The sequence below is a fragment of the Filobasidium floriforme genome (assembly GCF_021052385.1).
Source record: "Filobasidium floriforme strain CBS 6241 chromosome Unknown HD553scaffold_10, whole genome shotgun sequence".
In the NCBI taxonomy this organism is placed as follows: Eukaryota; Fungi; Basidiomycota; class Tremellomycetes; order Filobasidiales; family Filobasidiaceae; genus Filobasidium; species Filobasidium floriforme.
In genome coordinates, this window is record NW_025763631.1 from 876633 (window position 1) to 894491 (window position 17859).

At 53.5% G+C, this 17859-nt stretch overlaps 5 protein-coding genes across 5 annotated transcripts; 2 read left to right on the forward strand and 3 right to left on the reverse strand.

Moving 5' to 3' along the window:
• Positions 1-48: 48 nt before the first annotated feature.
• HD553DRAFT_311127 (peptidase S8/S53 domain-containing protein) lies at positions 49-4510 on the reverse strand. The gene is made up of 9 exons (XM_046179927.1): positions 4034-4510; positions 3581-3694; positions 3428-3463; positions 1538-3334; positions 1094-1476; positions 724-1020; positions 555-646; positions 399-458; positions 49-325 (listed from the first exon to the last, which is right to left on the reverse strand). Exons 1-9 carry the CDS (start codon positions 4235-4237, stop codon positions 288-290), a joined length of 3021 nt encoding a protein of 1006 aa, XP_046036973.1. The 5' UTR covers positions 4238-4510; the 3' UTR covers positions 49-287.
• A 431-nt stretch (positions 4511-4941) lies between these two features.
• On the reverse strand, positions 4942-7021 carry HD553DRAFT_27380 (tryptophanyl-tRNA synthetase). Its single transcript, XM_046177834.1, has 6 exons — positions 6793-7021; positions 6706-6716; positions 6249-6590; positions 6036-6163; positions 5843-5961; positions 4942-5751 (listed from the first exon to the last, which is right to left on the reverse strand). The coding sequence occupies exons 1-6, from the start codon at positions 6965-6967 to the stop codon at positions 5195-5197; spliced, it is 1332 nt and encodes a 443-aa protein (XP_046036974.1). The 5' UTR covers positions 6968-7021; the 3' UTR covers positions 4942-5194.
• Position 7022: 1 nt separating this feature from the next.
• HD553DRAFT_27413 (uncharacterized protein) lies at positions 7023-9015 on the reverse strand. The gene is made up of 4 exons (XM_046177856.1): positions 8885-9015; positions 8663-8776; positions 8170-8505; positions 7023-7950 (listed from the first exon to the last, which is right to left on the reverse strand). The coding sequence occupies exons 1-4, from the start codon at positions 8952-8954 to the stop codon at positions 7367-7369; spliced, it is 1104 nt and encodes a 367-aa protein (XP_046036975.1). The 5' UTR covers positions 8955-9015; the 3' UTR covers positions 7023-7366.
• A 293-nt stretch (positions 9016-9308) lies between these two features.
• Positions 9309-10462, forward strand: HD553DRAFT_311133 (uncharacterized protein). Its single transcript, XM_046179928.1, has 4 exons — positions 9309-9450; positions 9552-9679; positions 9761-9824; positions 9960-10462. The coding sequence occupies exons 1-4, from the start codon at positions 9373-9375 to the stop codon at positions 10167-10169; spliced, it is 480 nt and encodes a 159-aa protein (XP_046036976.1). The 5' UTR covers positions 9309-9372; the 3' UTR covers positions 10170-10462.
• Positions 10463-13204: 2742 nt separating this feature from the next.
• On the forward strand, positions 13205-17458 carry HD553DRAFT_27545 (uncharacterized protein). Its single transcript, XM_046177905.1, has 5 exons — positions 13205-13791; positions 14894-15696; positions 15804-16117; positions 16221-16354; positions 16433-17458. The coding sequence occupies exons 1-5, from the start codon at positions 13694-13696 to the stop codon at positions 17151-17153; spliced, it is 2070 nt and encodes a 689-aa protein (XP_046036977.1). The 5' UTR covers positions 13205-13693; the 3' UTR covers positions 17154-17458.
• Positions 17459-17859: the final 401 nt, after the last annotated feature.

A 17859-nucleotide genomic window follows, 5' to 3' on the forward strand; every position in this document is an offset into this window, starting at 1 on the left:
GATCTTGTTGTTTGTACCATCACCTGCTAGCCACTTCCAGATCAAGCGCTTTCTCACAGACAGGCTTCGATATTCTCAAATCAACATCGTCAAGAGCAAGATGAGAAGCGGTCGTGATAACGTCAACAATTACAAAGAGCAAAGAAATCGAAGAAAGCACCGAGCGTCCATTCCAGTCTAGCCATTCCTTTACCGACACGAAACCGTGCGCGAAATCGTCCATTTTTGGCGTTCGTCCTGATCTACCAAACAGGCCTATCTGAGGGGCCCAGTCTTGTGTCTTGGGCTTAAGCGGGCCTTGCAATGTTCACGACCGGCGAGACCCCTAGTGTGAGAAGGGGTGAAGAGCGATCAGATCCTGACCCTTGTGTATGTGTATTTCATTCACCCAGACTCACAAGAATCGTAATCAGCCTCATCGTCCGCGTTTCCGCTGACTCTCAGCGCTCGGACGAGGACTGAAAGAAAGTATCGGCAAACAGACACAATGCAAAGGGTCAGCTCGGTGATCTCACAGCTGACAGACACTATCAAGAGGGTCAAACGGAACTCACGTCGGTAGCTACCGTCAGACACAGCGGTTGCGTTCGAGAACGTTCCATTGAAAGCATAGTTGTAGATCCCGTTTCCGTCCTGTCCATCAGAGCTACATGTACCGGCCAGCGCATCAATCAGCTTGAGCCTCCCAGATTATTGTAAAAGAAGGCGGCGTCCAGAACTCACTTGCGAGGGATGTATACCCGTTCGTAGACGTTCCCGACGATCTGGGCATCCTCATAGTCCACGCCCGAGGCGGGGCCGCCTTGCCCGCCGTTCCAGTTCCACCAGCTTAGGGGACCAGCTCCGAGATGTTTACCGTGGTTGCCATGAGGTCCCTTGCCCGGTCCAGGCTTGGGCTGAGCACCAGTGTTGGTGGTAGGAGGAATGGAGTAAGTCGGAGAATCGATAGTCGGCTTGAAGGGCAACGATTGGTTCGGGGTGATCAGGTCGACGGTCAACAACGGAGAGCCGACCCAGAGTCTACCAGAGTCGACCAAGAAGCTCCTCGTTAGCCCGACCGCGTATCAACATCGTTTCGACGCCCGTCACTTACCGGTACATCAACGTCGGCGCATCGGTCCCGTTCAGGGTGTAAGTTTGAGGACCCTTCTGAACGCTCATGCTTCCGTCGACCAAGTTGGGCAAGGCGTCTCCCTTGGTATAAGTCGTCGTATAATCCAGGACGGGGAACGACTTCATGCTAGCCGCCACGCCGAGGTAAGGTACCTGGACTTGGTACTGGCCGTTTCCAGCCTGGACCTGAACGAAACCAGAGTAGATGGGAAGCCGTCGCTCGTCCAGTCCTTGCGGGAGATCGAACTTGACCACGACCGTCTTGCTCTGACCGGGTTTGAGGTTGAGGACGGGAGGAACGAACTTGACCCGGGCGGCATTGTCGACAAGGGGTACGGGGGCGAGTTCGCTCTCGTACGAGCCCTGTGAAATCAAACAAGTTAGCGGCGGTCATGGAGAACTATTTCTCGGTCTCGAAACTAACCTGCTTGAAGGAGTAGGCGGTCTGCGCGGGCGTATGCGAGAGGGTAAATTTGAGCCTGTCGTTGCCGGTGTTGACGACATCAAACGTCTGGTAATCCGCAAAGTTGGCGGTATCGTTCAACAACAACTCGGACTTGGACACCTTGATCGGAGTGTGGATGGCGTCGTAGGCTTGAATGAGACCTGATCCGGCGATGGCGAGCGTGTTCAACCTCGAGTCGGTGTTGCTCACGGGCAAGGGGTTCGAGGTGATCTCCAACGCGCGGGTGATCTCCCTAGCCGAGATCCCCGAGGAGGCTCGACCGCCGTTGGCAGAGAGGTAGAGCGCGGCTACACCGGCGACGTAAGAGCAACTGTAACTGGTACCTCCGGATGCACCGAACCCAGAGGCGGTCGGGGCGGTCGACACGATGTTGTTACCGGGTGCGACGAGCTGAGGCTTCATGTACATGTCGTTGGTAGGTCCGAGTGCGGATCCGAGGGAAACGAGCCCACCCGTGAGAGGGTTCGCCACGGCGTTCGGAGCGAAAGCAAAGGTCCCCAAAGGTCGGTTCCCCTGAGCGATCTGTTGCAAGATCTCTTGTCCGTCGGCATAACTGATGACTCCCAATTGGAACCCGAATCGAGGGGGCAAGATCTCGGCTCCCGGCGAGGCGATCAACAGAGCTCGCTGGACACCCGCGTCTGCCAAAGCGTAACCTTGGGTGTAGATATCACATCCCGTAGCGTTCGACTGTTGGTAGATGAGCACAGTCGTGTTGAAATCGATCCCGGCCAAGTCGGCGGGGACGGGACACCCATCGTTATTGCTGGCAGCACCGTTGGTAAACGAGACCAAGGGGAACGTGCCCGCTTCGATGTTGTCCAGACCGATGTACTGCAGAGGTTGTTGACGGAACGAAAGGGTCGCGTTTTGGCCCGGGAAATTGACGTTATCCACGGCTCCGACGCTGAGGACGTCCACCCCGGTCCCGGGGGATTCCGTGTAGAACGTCCCCGCATACCCTCCGTTCCCGGCCGAGGCCATGACCGAAACCCCACGGGCAGCGATCCTGGCTCCGATCACGCTCAACATGGAACCAGACCACGAGCTCGTCTCCCCCAAAGAGAGGTTGATGATATCGTTCCCGTCGGTAAAAGCGTCCTCCATGGCCTTGGCGACGATATCGTTGGTCGTAGCGCTGTAACAACTGAACACTCGGTAGGCGTAGATGGAAGCGCCAGGGGCGACACCAGAGACGTTATAGCGGTTGGGAAGCTGGGCGCCGACGATCCCGCTGACGAACGTCCCGTGACCCGTACAATCCAACGGGTCGTTGTCCGGTGCCAAACCGTTCACACCGTCGAATTCGTCCCCCACATAGTCCCTACCCCCGGCTACCAAGCATCCGGGTCCGAAACATCCACCTAGGGCAGGGTTGGTATAAAACACTCCGCTATCGACGATGGCGATCTTGACGCCCTGTCCAGTGTTACCCTCGGCGTGAACCCGGTCGACACCGGACAAGGGCAAAAAGCCGTACCCGTTCGGTACCATCGCCTGAGGCTGCGCAGTGTTGTTCAACACGGCCGAAGGCGCGGGCGTAGCAGCAGAAGTCGAACTAGGCATAGTGGAAGTCGTTGTCGAGTGCTTGTTGTTTTTGCGGCGTTCGAGCATGACGTCCTCGAAAGCCCGTTTCGTACCCGCCCGAGCGAGGTTCTCCACGTTCCATTCCGGGTGGTAACCGGTCTTCTGGTCTTCACCCCATGAAGAGGTAAAGGCTAGAGGAGCGGGGATATAACTGACCGGCCAGATAGCCTGTGATTTGCCAGAAGTCACAAGTCAAACGCGGCGATCAGCACCGAACAAGTCATATCTCAGCACCCTTTTCCCGTATCTAGTCCAACTTACCGAGATCCCGGTCATGCCAGCGAGCGTATCATAATCCTACTCTCCCACGCAGCCCCAAAGATCGCAATTGCAATTCAAGAATAAACAAACCGAAATTGCTGTCAACATTCCCCTCCTCCCTCCTCAATTGTGCTTTTTCGCCCTCGGACTCACATCAGAGTTGGTCAACCCGACACTAGCCCCGACGAACAAATCCGAATCGTACGTCTGTGCGACGGAGTAATCGATGCCCCTGGCGCGGAGTTGAGAGTAGATGTGGTCGTGTAGCTATATGAGCGTCGTCGTCGTCGTTTCGATGATGATGATTGTGATCGCGATTGTAACCAGACAGGCGGTGAATCGGGATCGAGATGATGATGATATGATGAGGATGTTACGATGCCCGGCGACGACGCCGACGATGATGATCAGACGTGATGGAGTTTCAGTGTGAAACGGAAGAGAGAAGAACGTTGATCAGTAAAACCATAAACTGTAAATACGAAACCAAGCCTTGAAGCTTCATGCCGATCATCTGTCCCGATCATCCCGTGATCATCATACACACCTCTCAACTCCTGACCCCAACTCTTGCAGGAAACGACATCAAAACAACCTGACACTCACACTGGCACTTCCGTCTCGTTTAGCGACCTGCCTAGCGTCTTCGCTGTTATCAAACTCCAACACGTAACGGTTCGGGACCACCCCGGAAGGTCCTCTCGAGTTTGAACTCTGGATGGCGGATTTGTAGTCGAACGCCGTGACGGGGTCGATGAGCGAGAGGAGGCTTATGGCCGTGAGGAGAGTAGGGAGGTTGAGGTTGAACATGATCAAGAGAGGGCGTGTGGCGTATGGTCCGGTTGGAGGCGATGCTGAGGTTTGTCGATCTGGCGATCGAGATCGAGATCGAGGTCTCTTGCAAGACAGAGAGAAGAGAAGGCGAAAAAACGAGCGTGGGGTGCACGGCTGGATAGCCGGTTGGTAGAAGTAGTGGCGAGCGAGTCGCTGGTAGCTAATTAGTGACGGGTAGTAGATATGAAAACCGAGCTTGTTACTTAAAAGTTCTGATCGTAGGCAGAAGAAGAGTGTCCGATGTGGAAGGGATCGTATAGCTAACTTATAGCTTATATAACCCTCGACTCGCTCCTCGTGTTGTTGTGAATCTCTTCTGTGGATCGAGGCACCGGACCTTCTCCCTCGGTCTCGGTCTGACCCGACAGACAACAACAAACAACAAACAACCCTTCAGGTACAACAGACTCCGCCGATACACCGACATCTTCAAACGTTCGCCAAGCCAACGCCCAGCTCAAAGTGGCGGTAATGATGATGATGATGCTGCTGCTTTGTCAAGTTTATACGTTGTCCACTACCCGTGTCTCTCGTCGCAATGACAACGAGCGATCGAGCGATCGATGAGGGCGGAAAGTAATACGCAGGGTTCTTCCAACGCGAGCCAGAGGACGGGGTATCGAGATTTCCTCTAAATAGCCTCTGGACTGAACGAATCGTGTTCTCCTTCACGATGAACGTAGATGAACACGGGAAGGGAGGCAGCGACCGTGATACCAAAAAAGCTGGCCCTGAGTTCAGATATCGACGGTATTCTTGAAAACTCTCTGTATGCTTGTATTTCCGTTTGGATGGAACTGTCCGCAGATCCATCTCGTGTACAACATAGATTGGGGATCTCACAAGTTGGTGGACCCATAGTCTCACTCGGCTCGGCTCGATTCGAATTGCCAAAAAATTGGATCCAACTTTGGCTGAATCGCATTAATACGATCAAATCGAACTCAACCCCACCTTCCTCCTGACCTCCCCCATCGTCCTCCCCGCCACCTCCCGCGCCCTCTCCCTCCCCTCTTGGGCGACCGACGACAAATAAGCCTCGTCACCCCGAACTCTGAGGTATTCCTCTCGGATCCCTCGGAGCTCTTCTATGATACTCTCGGAGACGAGAGATTTCAGCTGGGCGTGCGAGGAAATGCCCTCTGCGGATAGTCGGGAAGTCAAGTTTGACATCCGAATAGTGTGGTCGTCCGGCGTCTCGTTTGCAAGATCTTGCTCCTGGTCTGTCGGGACCGTGGGAGCTGCATCCACACCCTGACCCTGACCTTGAAGGCCTTGACACGCATCGAGGATCCTCAACAGGTTCGACACCCCCCTCCTTTCCTCTGGGTCCCAAGTGAGCGTCCTCTCGCTATCCGTAACAGCCCCCCGGATCTTCTTGACGATCACCTCGGGCGGGTCCGTTATCAAGATCCTGGAATTGGGGTTCGGAGCGGATTTCGACATCTTCTGGGAAGGATCTGTCAGGGATAAGACTCGTTTTGACGGTGCTACCCAGGGGTCATCGCGATCGATTGTCATTGGTCGTCAGATGAGTGGGACAACGAGTAAAGAGATGAGGGGGCTGAAAATTGGACTCACTGATGACGTGCCGCGGCAAGGGAAACACCTCGCCGAACCGATGATTGAACGTCTGTGCGATATCTCTTGCCAGCTCCAAGTGTTGCTGTTGATCCTCTCCTACAGGGATGATCGTCGACCTGAGAGGTATAAACCATACAAGGTAAGGAAATATCAGGGTAAAACGAGTTTGATGTCCTTACGGCGGACTTACTTGTAGAGCATGACATCGGCCGCCTGTAATACTGGGTACGCCAGCAACCCTAACTTCAAGCTCTCTTCCGCTTCTTCCTCTGCGGCGGTCAGATCCTGTCCGTTGGGTCTAGCGATCGAGAGCTTGGACTGCGGGCAAGGCGTAGAGGTTGTTGGTACGACGTCATCAGTCCCGGTCGGGATATAATGAACCTCTTTTACAAGGACGACGCACCTTCCAAGTCGTCATTCTTTGTAATCGACCGACCCCAACCAGAGTGTTTAGGTACCAAGCCAGCTCGGCGTGTTCCGGTACATCCTCTTGGAAGAACAAGATCGGCTCTTCCCTCCTGACGCTCGAGCTGCTTCCAGCCGATTTGCTCCCAGGACCCAAACCGCATGCCAACAGACAAGCCAGAGCATCTTTCCGCTCTTCCCTCAGTTTCTTGGGGTCTTGCGGGAGGGTGATCGCGTGCAGACCGACGATGGAGTAGAGGATCCGGGGTGGGTTTGGGCTGGTATATGAACGGGATTGTAGGTCGATCCAATTTTGGATGGCTCCTAGGTAATTTCCTAGCTGACCAAAGCCATTCAAAGTTGATGAGTCCGATAGGGTACATAGAAAGCAACGCGATAAGCATAGGCCTCGGGGGTGTCGATCTTGTGCGTGATCATGAATCTGCCAGACTTACATGTGGGATACCTAACCAAGCAGCATCGTACAGTTCGACGATTCAGTGACCTGCACAACTCTTTACGGTGATCTCTTTTTTACACACCTGTAGGCTGAATTCCGGAAAACACCGTCTCTCTATACCGTTTGCCTTTTGGAGGTGCCGCTGCTGCTTGACGACGACTCGAGGTCGAGCAGATTGTCCGTCGCTTGGAGTGCTGCCCAGCCGTTCGCAGCGGACCCAGGCTCGGTCGGAGCAGAAATTGTGTGTTCGTCGACATTATCCTACTACTAGGATGCTTCTACAGCTTCAGTCTAGCTCAAGGCGTCATCAATCCACACCTAGGTGTCACTCGTCGCAATGTTGAAAGGGGAAGTAGAACGGGTGTCAACCGGTCGATCGAAGTTACGAATCGAGGTCACGTGACGCCAAACAGTAAACAACCACGATCATACATGTATCCATCTAAACGGCGGTGTTAAAGGAAGGAGAAGAGGGCAGTGAGGACAGTCATATCAACAACAAGGCTCGTGCATGTCCTTGCTGAGCAGTTCCCGCCAGCGTCTAAACGAGTTGCGCCTTAACGACCATCGACCTGAATGCCGATATAAACCCCTATTCGATCACTTCCCCTCCCTTCGACCATCCTCGACTATTTTCTATAGCGTCACATCGCACCTCACACCTTGGCCGCCGCTTCCGGACCTTCATTCGCGATCTTGCTCTCCAACGCGCTTATCCGCCTTTCGACCCCGTCCAACTGTCGCATCAGCTGGCCGATATCGATCGTCTGCCCCGTACTCGCTGCCGATTTCGAGTCCGAGTTCGACGTGGAATAATTCCCTCCTCTCCCCTCGAGCGCGTACTTTCCCCGCATCCTCACTTCCCAAGCCTGTAGGTCCTCCCGCATCCCTTCCCGCTGTTTGTACAGAATCTGGAGGTATTCGTCGTCCGAGATCTTGCGGACGGGGGAGAGGGAGCGGAAAAAGTCGACGAGGCGGTTGGACAAGGTGGGGAAGTCTTGCGTTGGTGTCAATGTTGTTGATGTACTTGGTGTTGTTGAAGAGGAAACCGGTATCACCCCACCATTATCAATGTTCCCAGCCCCAGCCCCAACGGCTTCTTGCTCGGCTTCCCGCTTCTTCTCAGAACGTCTAGCCAAGACCTCCAACCTCGCCACACGGACGTTGTTGACCATATATTGCCCTAGGGCGGTGATCAGACCAGAAGTGAGCGCCGCTCGGGGAAAGGTCCGTCTTCCTCCTGATCCGCGGTAAGATAGGTTTTCGGGCCGGCCGAGCCAAAACCGAGATGAAGATGGTTTCGAGATCGATTTTCCGTCGAAGGGATCGTCAAGGGGATAGTGTCGAATTAGCCTCGATCCTCCATCCATAGAACGAACGACCCGGAACACAACCCTCTCATGACACTAATCACGAATTGTAAAATAAGATGATCGAGAGGAGTTGAGAGTGCACTCACGGAACGTCCAACTGATCCCCCCTCCCGTCAACGCGCCCGCCAAGGCGGAATCCAACACCCTATCGTTCCTCACTCTCGATATCGCCGTCTTCTCATCATGTACCCCCAGGTTCAAGTCCGGGCTCGTCTCCAACTCCGAGCTCGAGTCTATGGCGTTATGGGTGTGGTGAGATGGGATGGCACGGATATTGGGAGGTGATGTGGATGATGACGTCGCCTGATTCTGAGTTTGATCATGGTGCAGCTGATGCAAAGCCAGTGAACGGGTGTTGTATGAAGGGACAGCCTGGGAGAGGGTCGCCAGGAGTAGAGGGGATACGAGGTATTCCCTGATCGCTATCCTGACCGATATCAGAAGACAAATCGGATCGCAACCCCGGGATGAAGATGAAGATGAAGATGGAGCTTGATTAGCTATCGCTCAACGAGACGTCGACCCTGACCTTGATCACAGGAAAGATGATAAGAGCGCCATGCCAACGCTGAAGCTTACCGAAAAAGGTTAGACCGGCGATGGATCCGTTCAGACCCATGTTCATACCCAAGGCGAACGGGTTCTGGGCTTTAAACGCTGCCAGAGTGGCGCCCGTCGCAGAACCTAGGACAGCTAATGAAGATAAAGCGGGAAGTGATCGAGCACGAAAGATCAGTATTCAGTATAAACGGGCGAGGTGGGCTCTAGCACAATACGGTCTGTGAAGGAGCATTATCTTACCCAGCGTCAAGGTACCCTGGACGACGAGCAGAGGAGAGTCTGGGTCGAAATTCTGGAGCGGAGTCGTCATTTTCGTTATCCTCGCACGGTTCAAGCTAGATGCCAGATGTGATACAAGAGAGATACTAGCGATGTAGAGCTAGAGAGAGGAACGTTCCAAGAAGCAAGAAGTCATCAAAAGGTCGAAAGTCGTCAAAAGTACGGTCGGATGTTGATTTACTTCCGGGGGGAGCTCATGCCGTTATCTTTACGTGAGGATGTTTGCCTCCGAAAGCTCGCTTGCCGACATCTGCTTCCGGGGGTGTCCGTTGATGACGTCGATGACTTTGGCGGGGAATATGGGCGAAAAGGCATATAAGGGGGGGAGACCGGAGACCAGAGCTTGTGATCGGGAACCCTTGTCATACGGATTCAACAACTTTCATTCTAATACCTAGAAACGCCCAACCCGCACACTCTAATCGCACTACATAAACACTTTATCTACCATGTCCAACACCGCTACCACCCTCGGCCTCCGATCCGGTCTGTTCGACCGAAACCTCTCGGTCCTCGCCATCCCCGCCGTGAGCATCGCCAAGGCGTCTCCCACTACTCTCATACTTTCACGTCCATCAACATAGACTAACATCCGTTCCTCTCTTTTTCGTTTCGTCGAAATTTCAAGACCTTTGCCGTAGCGTTCTTGCCCCATACCGTCAAGGTCATCTTGCTCGGCGACAGGTTCGACAACGAGAAGCCCAGGGCGCAGACCAACTTCAAGGTCACCGACGATTCGATCTACAGGGAAAAGATGTGAGTCGTCCCGTTTTTTATTTCAGATATAATGATGGTTTGACTAATGCCGAGTTGTCGTGCTGTAATTGATCGTTGTAGCAACCGATTGGCCGCTATCCACACCAACGGAATGGAAAACTTCCCCTTGTTCGCCGCTGCCGTTGTGAGCACCTCCGCCCATCATCTTTCCGCCTACCCAGACTCTGACTAACAAGACATAACTTTTCTTCCCTCACTCCACCCGACTCCCCGATCCTCAACTTCACGCGATTTTACTCCCCGCCTCACATCCTCGCAGCTCGCCGCCAACTTTGCTCGTCTCCCCACCCGTCTCCTAAACACCTTCTCCCTATCCTACCTCGCCTCCCGTGTCCTGTTCAGCTTCATCTACTACTCCCAGTCTTCCACTACCGCCTCCGTCGCCAGGAGCGTCAGCTACTTTGGAGGAATGTTGAGCAGTTTGTGGGTCTTGGTCAAGAGTGGGAACAGGTTGAACCAGCTGCTCTAAGCGCGAGCGCGAGTTCGAGTTCGAGTTTGAGCGAGGTTCGATAGCAGGTGGAGCGGCCGGACGAGATGGAGATGAAGATGGAGATGACTGTATCGAGGAAATCGTATATACCACCGCGAAAGAGTGAAAGTAAAAAATGGAATGAAGTGATATCGTAGAGCTGGACTGTGCGATGACGGGCTGCTTGGGAGCAATGTCCGATGAGAGCTTATGATCGACCGATTCGAGCCAGACGTTCAAGGTCTCAATGTTTCGAGTTGGTCAGAGCTATTTCGTTTGGAGCCGAAATTTAGATGACGAGTGATGATGCTATGAGGGTGGGAGTTCCCGATGTCCCACCAAGCTTGGGTCTCTGTCGTTAGGTGAAGTTAGGTGAAGGTGCTGAATGAAGTGTGGCGTAATCGTTGAGCCAAGTTTGAAGACAGGCTAGACATCATTCAACGGGGCAACCCAGCGTCCTAAATCTCCCCCCTGATGACGACTTTGGTGAGTTCCTTGTTGTTGTATCCTCAGCCGTGACAGGCAGAGAGAGGCCAAGATAAGTTCCAGTGATAGTGTTACGGTTGGGCCTAGTGGTAGCGGATTGGGTCGGTCCATAACAGATAGCTAGATGTCGAAAGGCCGTGAGAAAAGACTTCGGTATTTCTGACTCACAGTTGTCCGAAAGCCCGAATCGGATACCCGGATAGTTGTTCCTATTCCGAATCCGCACTGGATGAAGAATAAGATGCGACTGGCCACCCTTTGGTATACGGTACAGTAGTATATCGACCTGTTCGGGGTTGAGCCCGGATGCCCGCCTACATGATGAACATGTCTCATCCGATTTGCGGCAAAAACCTGACTCGTTGGATATCGAATCTTCACTTCGATCTCGACTTCATTCTTGAGGACCACAACTCGGACCGCCTTTTCCATGTTGTCGGTTCTGTCACAGTCTCTCTGAGTTCAGACTGCCGTGTCCACCAGACCAGACTTTGTCGAGCGCTTTGCGGGTGCGTGTGATGAGATCGAGTCAGGCTTGTGGATCGGTCACCCCGCCGGCCGATCGATCCGGAAACCGATTGGGTATCGAAGCTTCAGACCGCTGCGCCTAGCTAGTTGGAGTTACCATGTAAAGACCTGCCTGATTGCACTGGACATCGCTTTCCTCTCTCTTTCTTCTGACATGCTCTGCCTTGTAAGCTTGTTGACCAGATCTCGATTAAATAAATGAGCTTGAAGATACTTGTATCAAGTATACCTTCGTCAAGATTTTCCCGGAAGACCAGTATTCCATGCCCTTGTTTGCGACTATAATGCGAGTACATGAGTTAAGCCTTCAGTACATCGCTGTGACATTGTCATTTCATTTCCGCCAACCAGACTTTTTAGGGGACCAGGGGAGTGTACTTTGTGATGCCTTTAGTAACGCCACGGAACTGCAAGGGAAACGAGAAGATGTTCCGGTATTCTTGATCTCTCCTGTTACTGCGATTCCGCGCAGGCTTCGTATTTATCTAGAGGCAAGCTACTGTAGCGATGCTTAGATCGCAGCCAGTCGTCTCGGGAATCTGAACTATTTGCGCCGTTCGGTCGTTCGGCATCCCCGGATCCAAGCTTCAACTCCGTTTCTACAGGTCACAGGCAGGTGAAACGCAGGCGCGCCAGAAGAGATTAAAAACTATGAAACTCGGCAGGAGCGGTGAGTGGACAGGAACGTGCGGATGATACGATTCACCTCGCTGCGTCAGGTCCACCGATCCGCGGCGTTTCTCATCCTTGATGCTTGGCCAAACTCTAGCTGATAAGATCGTTTCATTCACATGACGACTAGACGAGCCAGGTCCTTGAGCGGTCGCTAGGGGGATTCCTCGCAAGCGGAGCATTCGCTTTGCGTGGATAAATGAAATGGTTCCAACCGTTATCTAATCGCTACCAAAGGCACCGACCGGGGTTGGTCCCGCTGGATGTCGACAATTCTATTACCTGCCCGATCAGACAAGACAGACGGGCTGCGCTTCTTTAGTTCTCAACCACCAACTGCAACCTTCCAGGTTCTGGTCATGGCTGCCAGCCTCCTAGGACTGGAAGATTGACACGAAGTACGACGTCGTTACAACGATTTCCGCTCGACCTCCGTCTGACCAAGATGCAAGGATGACGTTTGTTCACCTCGGCGATGTGAGTAGCAAGGAGGATCGGCCATTACCGGAGCTGCCAAGGGCACTAGTGCGGATTCGCGACGAAGAGGTCGGGCCCCGAGGACATCTGAGCTTTGGCGCTAAGAACAGAGGGTCATCCCCCTCGGCCGTCGATTTTTCTTTCGCCTTTTCTTCTTTGTGCGCCGTAGAGGTGGTAAGGGCGAGCGATTCGAGGGTTGCATCAAACGGAATGTCGACGTCGACTTGACCGACCAGCTCTACCTGGAGCGAGGAGGTCCACGGAGCCTGGTAATCGTTCGATACCCCCTTCGTTCGTTCCGCCAGACCTCTGATGAAATCACCGATTCCAAAACCTTGCAATTGCACTGTACCCCCGAACTCGGGAACCATTCCTCCCTGCATCAGCTGCTCGGCTCAAGACCGGATGTTTCGTCCTGCCTGAGCGAGAGAGAGAGGAGGGGGAAAACATCCCGACCGCCGACCGCGTCCTGCCCTGCCGCACCTTGGCTTTTTGGCTTTTGCGGGTTTTATCGCCGCACCTGCTCGCGAAAATCGCGAGACGGTACTCGTAATACTCATCAACCCACCCTGGCCACTCTGTACTCTGTAGCTGTAGTCGAATGCGATATCACGTATCGTTCCGGTTCATCGTATCGACAATCTTGCAATATCGTAGAACGAAATAACATACAAGCTCGTCTTACCTCGACTTGGATGTAGACCTCTTTAGAACCTCTTTGACGTATCGCTCGCCCTTCCCCCTCTTCGACAATTTTCTTCCCCACCTACGATAACCTCATTCCGTTTCAATTCGATTCATTCGGCAAATTAGTCTTTTCGTCGAGAACCTCCCCGCTCTCTCAACAGCACAGATTAGAAACAAGCAAACGGAAGGCAGAGACACACAAGCCGAGCACGCAAACATACTGCGGTTTATAATAATCGTTGGCGGAACGGGAACGGCAACCAGAAGTTAGACAAGCTACATTTCGAGGACCTTATCTGTCTAGTCAATCGCATCGTATCACTCGAGATCCGATACTGGGCGTTTGCACCTTGCCACCGTAACGGAGGGACGTTTCGAACCCGACCCACGACTAGTATCCCAAAAGTTGCAAACGATCAGACATCAGACACTTACTGGGTCTCATCAGTGAAACCCTCGGGAGACGATTCAGGGGAAAAGAAGAAAGAAGAAACGAGCAGAAGAGAAGAAAAGAAGGGAACAGAAGAAAGAAGGACAGACAAGAAAGGAGGCTTGTGATAGAAGGACGATTTACCCGGGCTGAAGGGGTCATCTCGTTCAGACTTGCCATCAAAGCAAAGGACCAACAAGCAACAAGATCCCCATCACGACGTCGACCCTATCTCGCCATCACCATGTCCTCGACGAACGGAACGGGGTTCTCGACGGGTCCGAGTTCGAACCATCATTATGACGGAGGAGGAGGGGCAGGGGGAGGGGGTGTAGGCGATTTGTGAGTCTCGTCCTCGGTTTTGGTGTCGTCCTGGTTGTGTGGTATCTTGTAGGATCCGGTGGGGTGCTGCGAAGTTGGTGAGGTGGTGTTGGGAGGTCCAAATGTCTTGCGGCTTGTGGCTTTGTGGTGTGATGTCATCCGACCTGCTGGCTGGAAAGGCACTAGGCATGCAGCAGCGCAAGCAGAAGTCGCAAGTCGTGCAAGTCGAGAGTCACGATGGAAAAGAGGAAAAGATCACGACGATCCAAAAGGAGGGTCGCACGTGTCGACTTGCCGGCGGCACGGAATGAGCCGGATGGGAAGGATGGAAAAGGTCTGAAGCGTTTCAGGATGAGTTCAGGGCGGTGACGACGCATGCGACGAGATCAGCGATCAGCGATCAGTGATCAGTAGGGGCCAGCGTGAGAAGAGGGGAGAGATCCACCGGGTTGATCCGTCCGCTTGGGCGAAAAGAAGGGTAGTGACGACGACGACGAATGATGGAACAACGTGAAGAACGTGGCGTTGTTTTGATGTGAAACCCATCCTTTCGGGTCGTTCGTCGTCCGGTGGATACTGGGTGGGTGGATCGATCCATCAGCGCATCAGAGATCAGAGACGTGGTTTGTTGTCACATTCCTCGCTCCAGCACATCAGGAAATATTTCTTGTTGCTGGCGAGAAATCGCAACATCGACGTCGTCGACGATAAGATGTCGAGAAGGAGAAAGGGACAACATATAAGCAGAGTTCATTCCTGCCATCCGTTCATTCGCTTCACAAGCATCCATCCCGACTCTGCATCCTCGCCTAGGTTGCATACCGAAGCGGAGAAAAAAGGCGCATAGCAATTTAGCTTGAACCACCCAAAAAGCCGAAAAAAAAACGACGTCGCAAGCACGAAGACGACGACGACAATCTACAACGACCATGACAATGTCTCCAGCAACTCCGAGCCTACGTTCGACGTCCATTCGACAGAACCGTCATGCTGACCTAGCTCGTCACGATTCTGCTCCTTCACCTCGTTCCGCTCCGCCTTACCACCGTCAATATTCTTACCACCGGGACGACCATCGACCTACTCCTCCTCCTGCTCAATCTCATCGTCACAAACGCAATAGCTACCTGTTTGATACTCAGTCGAACTCGAACTCTTCGCCCTCGATATCTCACAACAATACCAATATCTCGTCCGGTTTCCAACAACAACATCATCAGCAGCATCAGAATCAGCATTTGTCTTCGGCACATCATCAACAGCATCTCAACAACAGCAACAACAACGGAACGACCACGAACAACAACATCAACAGCAGTAACAATAACAGCAATTCACTCTACCGGACTACTCTTCCTCATCTGTATCAATCACAATCACAAGCATCGCAATCACAGCAAACTTCTGCCTCGGCCTACCAACCGCACACGACCGCGGGCAATGATATCCCCACGGCACCTTACACCTTCCCACCTTCCGCTACCGGTCTCCTCTCTTCGCTCCACTCTTCTCAACAACAACAAACACAGCCCCAGGTCTCCCCGTCTCATTCGCCTTATCTGTCTTATAACCCTTATTCCAGCTCGACGAACGGGAATCTTAACGGGCATGGGAATGGAAACGGGAATGGCATCGGCACTGGGAACCCGTCGGCCTTCTTATCACAATCTCAAGGTCAGGGTCACAATCACCAGAACGGGTATTCGACACCCGCAGGGAGTCGGCTATCGAGCTATTCGGGGTTGAAAGTCAGTCCTCCTGGACCTGGCACGGGATCGGGATTGGGGTCTGGCCATGGGCAAGGCGCAGGGCAAGGGCAGGGAACGGGACAGGGTTCGAACGGGGATTACTTGGCGGCTTACGAGTTGGCCGTGGCCAATGCGGTCGCTGGGAATCTGCGGGGACAGAATGGGGCCGGCGAGTCTGGTAAGTAGAGTCGCCGCCGAGCTTGAATGAGGATGAAAAACCTTCAGGGAGAACGGGATATTGATCGATACCGATGTTTTTTTTTTCCTTGTCGGTCGACTTCGCAGCTCAATACGCCCAGAGCCCCCTGACTCTGGATCACTTCCGACAATACTCCCGCCAAACATCTCCGCAGCGTCATTTCTCCCTAGATCCCCGTTCTACCCTGCATACGGCTGTCAACACGCCCGATATCTCCCCCGACCGGTCCGCAGCGTCCACCCCCGGGTTGGCGAGCGGCGCTCATGGGTCTCATGCGGGGTCGACGAGAAAGGCCAAGTATACGAGGAGCCGGACGGGATGTTTGGGATGTAGGGTTAAGCGGGTGAAATGTGACGAGGGCAGGCCGGAGTGTAAACGTTGCGTGAATGCTAAGCGTGGGGTGAGTTGTCGTGCTCTCATTGCTGCGTTGCTCCATTCGACCGAAAACTGACGTTACTACTGTCCCCGCGTGTGTATCATCTCGATCAACTTGGAATCGCCAGTGCGTCTATCCTGCACTGCAAGATCTGCCGAAAGCGACCATCCGAGCGTTGGCTGCGAAGAAAAGACAGGATTCTGGAGATTCGACGGGCGATGACGAGATGTCGAGCGATAGAAAACGAGCTCGGGTGTCAGGGTGAGTCGCTCTTGAGGTGTTCGCCTTCGTGGCGTCGATTCTGAGTCCGAGTTCTCTGTTGTTCTTTTCGTCATGCAGGAGTGCTGGAGGGGAGACCTCGGTGGATCATTACATGAATCTCATCGACGAGGAGGGTAACGTCAAGGCCGCGTACGGACACCAGCACGAGCGTGCCGGTACGAATCAGTTCAATGGGAATGGGAACGGGAATGCGCAAAATCATCCCTCTCCTATCAACACCATTGGCTTCTCTTCGGCGCCCCAATCTGCTGCGCCGTCATGGGCAGCTCAGAATCACCCGACTTACGGCACGCAGAACGATTACGGTCGGATCCCGCCCGTCTCGGTCCCTTCGTACCCGTTGTCCGCGCAGGGGTATTCGAACTCGATCTCGTCTTACCACCTGAACGCGACTCCGGGGTATTACAACGGCGGGATGAACCAGTTCAAGCAGGCGTCAACACAGCCGTCGGGCGGTCAAGATCAGCGGATGCCGGCGCACCTGCCTCATTCTTACCAGCAACAGTCTCAGCAGTCTTACTCGACTCAGAACGGTACGCCCATGCTGGACCACCACATGAAGCGGAACGGTTATGCGAACGGCAATGGGCACACGCACAATGCCACTGCGATCTCGTCTCCGGATGACGGCATCGGTTCGGTCGATAACGGCCTGATCGCTCAACATCGGACGTCGGATCCGCAGTACTTGTCGGATATCAGTCGACTGACTTCGCCCACTTTGAAAAGGTCGGCGCTAGTCGGCGGAAACGCTTACCATATGAGAGAGGATGCGTGAGAAGCGGTAGAAGGATTGGCGGAAGGATCCGGAGGCCATCGCCTCTTGAGAACGTCGACAAGTGATACTTTTGCGAGAGAGAGGTGATGAGACAAACCTTTGCATGGGCCAGGCAATCCCTTTCCCCGAATTGTTAGATTCGACACCTGTACTGTATTATATAACACTTGCATTCGCTTATCTGATAATCCGCCTCGAGCTGTCGGATCAGGTTGCGTTGAGTGGTTGTACACGCAAGCGAAGATCAGTGCGCCCGAATCTAAACTGTAATGAAAGCCAGGCTTGTAGGTGAGTCTATGCGGTCGCCAAGGAGGAGGGTTGAGGAGACTCAAGAACAGGATGAGTCGTCCCGTGAGTTTAGTGGTTCTCGAGAGAGTCGAATAAACCAGGATATTGACGCATACAACTACAGTACTACACAACCACGATGCTCGACCATCGACCATGCATATCCCTTCTCTCTCTCTCCGACAATCACTGCGCTCACTGCCATTTTGCCGACCTTGCAACTGCCGCCATGACATTTCGACTGTCACCATTTTTTCCATTTCTCTCCCGACGACATCTCTTCTCTGACGTCCAGTGGTCGTCATGAGCCATGAACGGGAAGTGCCTGCTGCATGCATGTCTAGCAAAATATACGTGCGTTCGTTCTAGCTCCGATCAGGATGGAAGCTTGAGCGCGAGACCTCAAGTGATAACCTCT

Excerpts from the sequence above, each read along its gene's own strand:
- HD553DRAFT_311127 (XM_046179927.1), bottom strand. The coding sequence starts at position 4,237 with ATGTTCAACCTCAACCTCCCTACTCTCCTCACGGCCATAAGCCTCCTC. Across the intron at positions 1,477-1,537 it reads CCGCCTACTCCTTCAAGCAG|GGCTCGTACGAGAGCGAACT; the intron begins GTTAGTTTCGAG and ends TTGATTTCACAG. Across the intron at positions 647-723 it reads CGGGTATACATCCCTCGCAA|CTCTGATGGACAGGACGGAA; the intron begins GTGAGTTCTGGA and ends CGGTACATGTAG.
- HD553DRAFT_27380 (XM_046177834.1), bottom strand. The coding sequence starts at position 6,967 with ATGTCGACGAACACACAATTTCTGCTCCGACCGAGCCTGGGTCCGCTG. Across the intron at positions 6,164-6,248 it reads AAAGAATGACGACTTGGAAG|TCCAAGCTCTCGATCGCTAG; the intron begins GTGCGTCGTCCT and ends CCTTGCCCGCAG. Across the intron at positions 5,962-6,035 it reads GCCGATGTCATGCTCTACAA|GTCGACGATCATCCCTGTAG; the intron begins GTAAGTCCGCCG and ends TATACCTCTCAG.
- HD553DRAFT_27413 (XM_046177856.1), bottom strand. The coding sequence starts at position 8,954 with ATGACGACTCCGCTCCAGAATTTCGACCCAGACTCTCCTCTGCTCGTC. Across the intron at positions 8,506-8,662 it reads CGCCGGTCTAACCTTTTTCG|CGATCAGGGAATACCTCGTA; the intron begins GTAAGCTTCAGC and ends CGGTCAGGATAG. Across the intron at positions 7,951-8,169 it reads GGGGATCAGTTGGACGTTCC|GAGGAAGACGGACCTTTCCC; the intron begins GTGAGTGCACTC and ends ACCGCGGATCAG.
- HD553DRAFT_311133 (XM_046179928.1), top strand. The coding sequence starts at position 9,373 with ATGTCCAACACCGCTACCACCCTCGGCCTCCGATCCGGTCTGTTCGAC. Across the intron at positions 9,451-9,551 it reads CGGTCCTCGCCATCCCCGCC|ACCTTTGCCGTAGCGTTCTT; the intron begins GTGAGCATCGCC and ends CGAAATTTCAAG. Across the intron at positions 9,825-9,959 it reads CCTTGTTCGCCGCTGCCGTT|CTCGCCGCCAACTTTGCTCG; the intron begins GTGAGCACCTCC and ends ACATCCTCGCAG.
- HD553DRAFT_27545 (XM_046177905.1), top strand. The coding sequence starts at position 13,694 with ATGTCCTCGACGAACGGAACGGGGTTCTCGACGGGTCCGAGTTCGAAC. Across the intron at positions 16,118-16,220 it reads GCGTGAATGCTAAGCGTGGG|TGCGTCTATCCTGCACTGCA; the intron begins GTGAGTTGTCGT and ends TGGAATCGCCAG. Across the intron at positions 16,355-16,432 it reads AAACGAGCTCGGGTGTCAGG|GAGTGCTGGAGGGGAGACCT; the intron begins GTGAGTCGCTCT and ends TTCGTCATGCAG.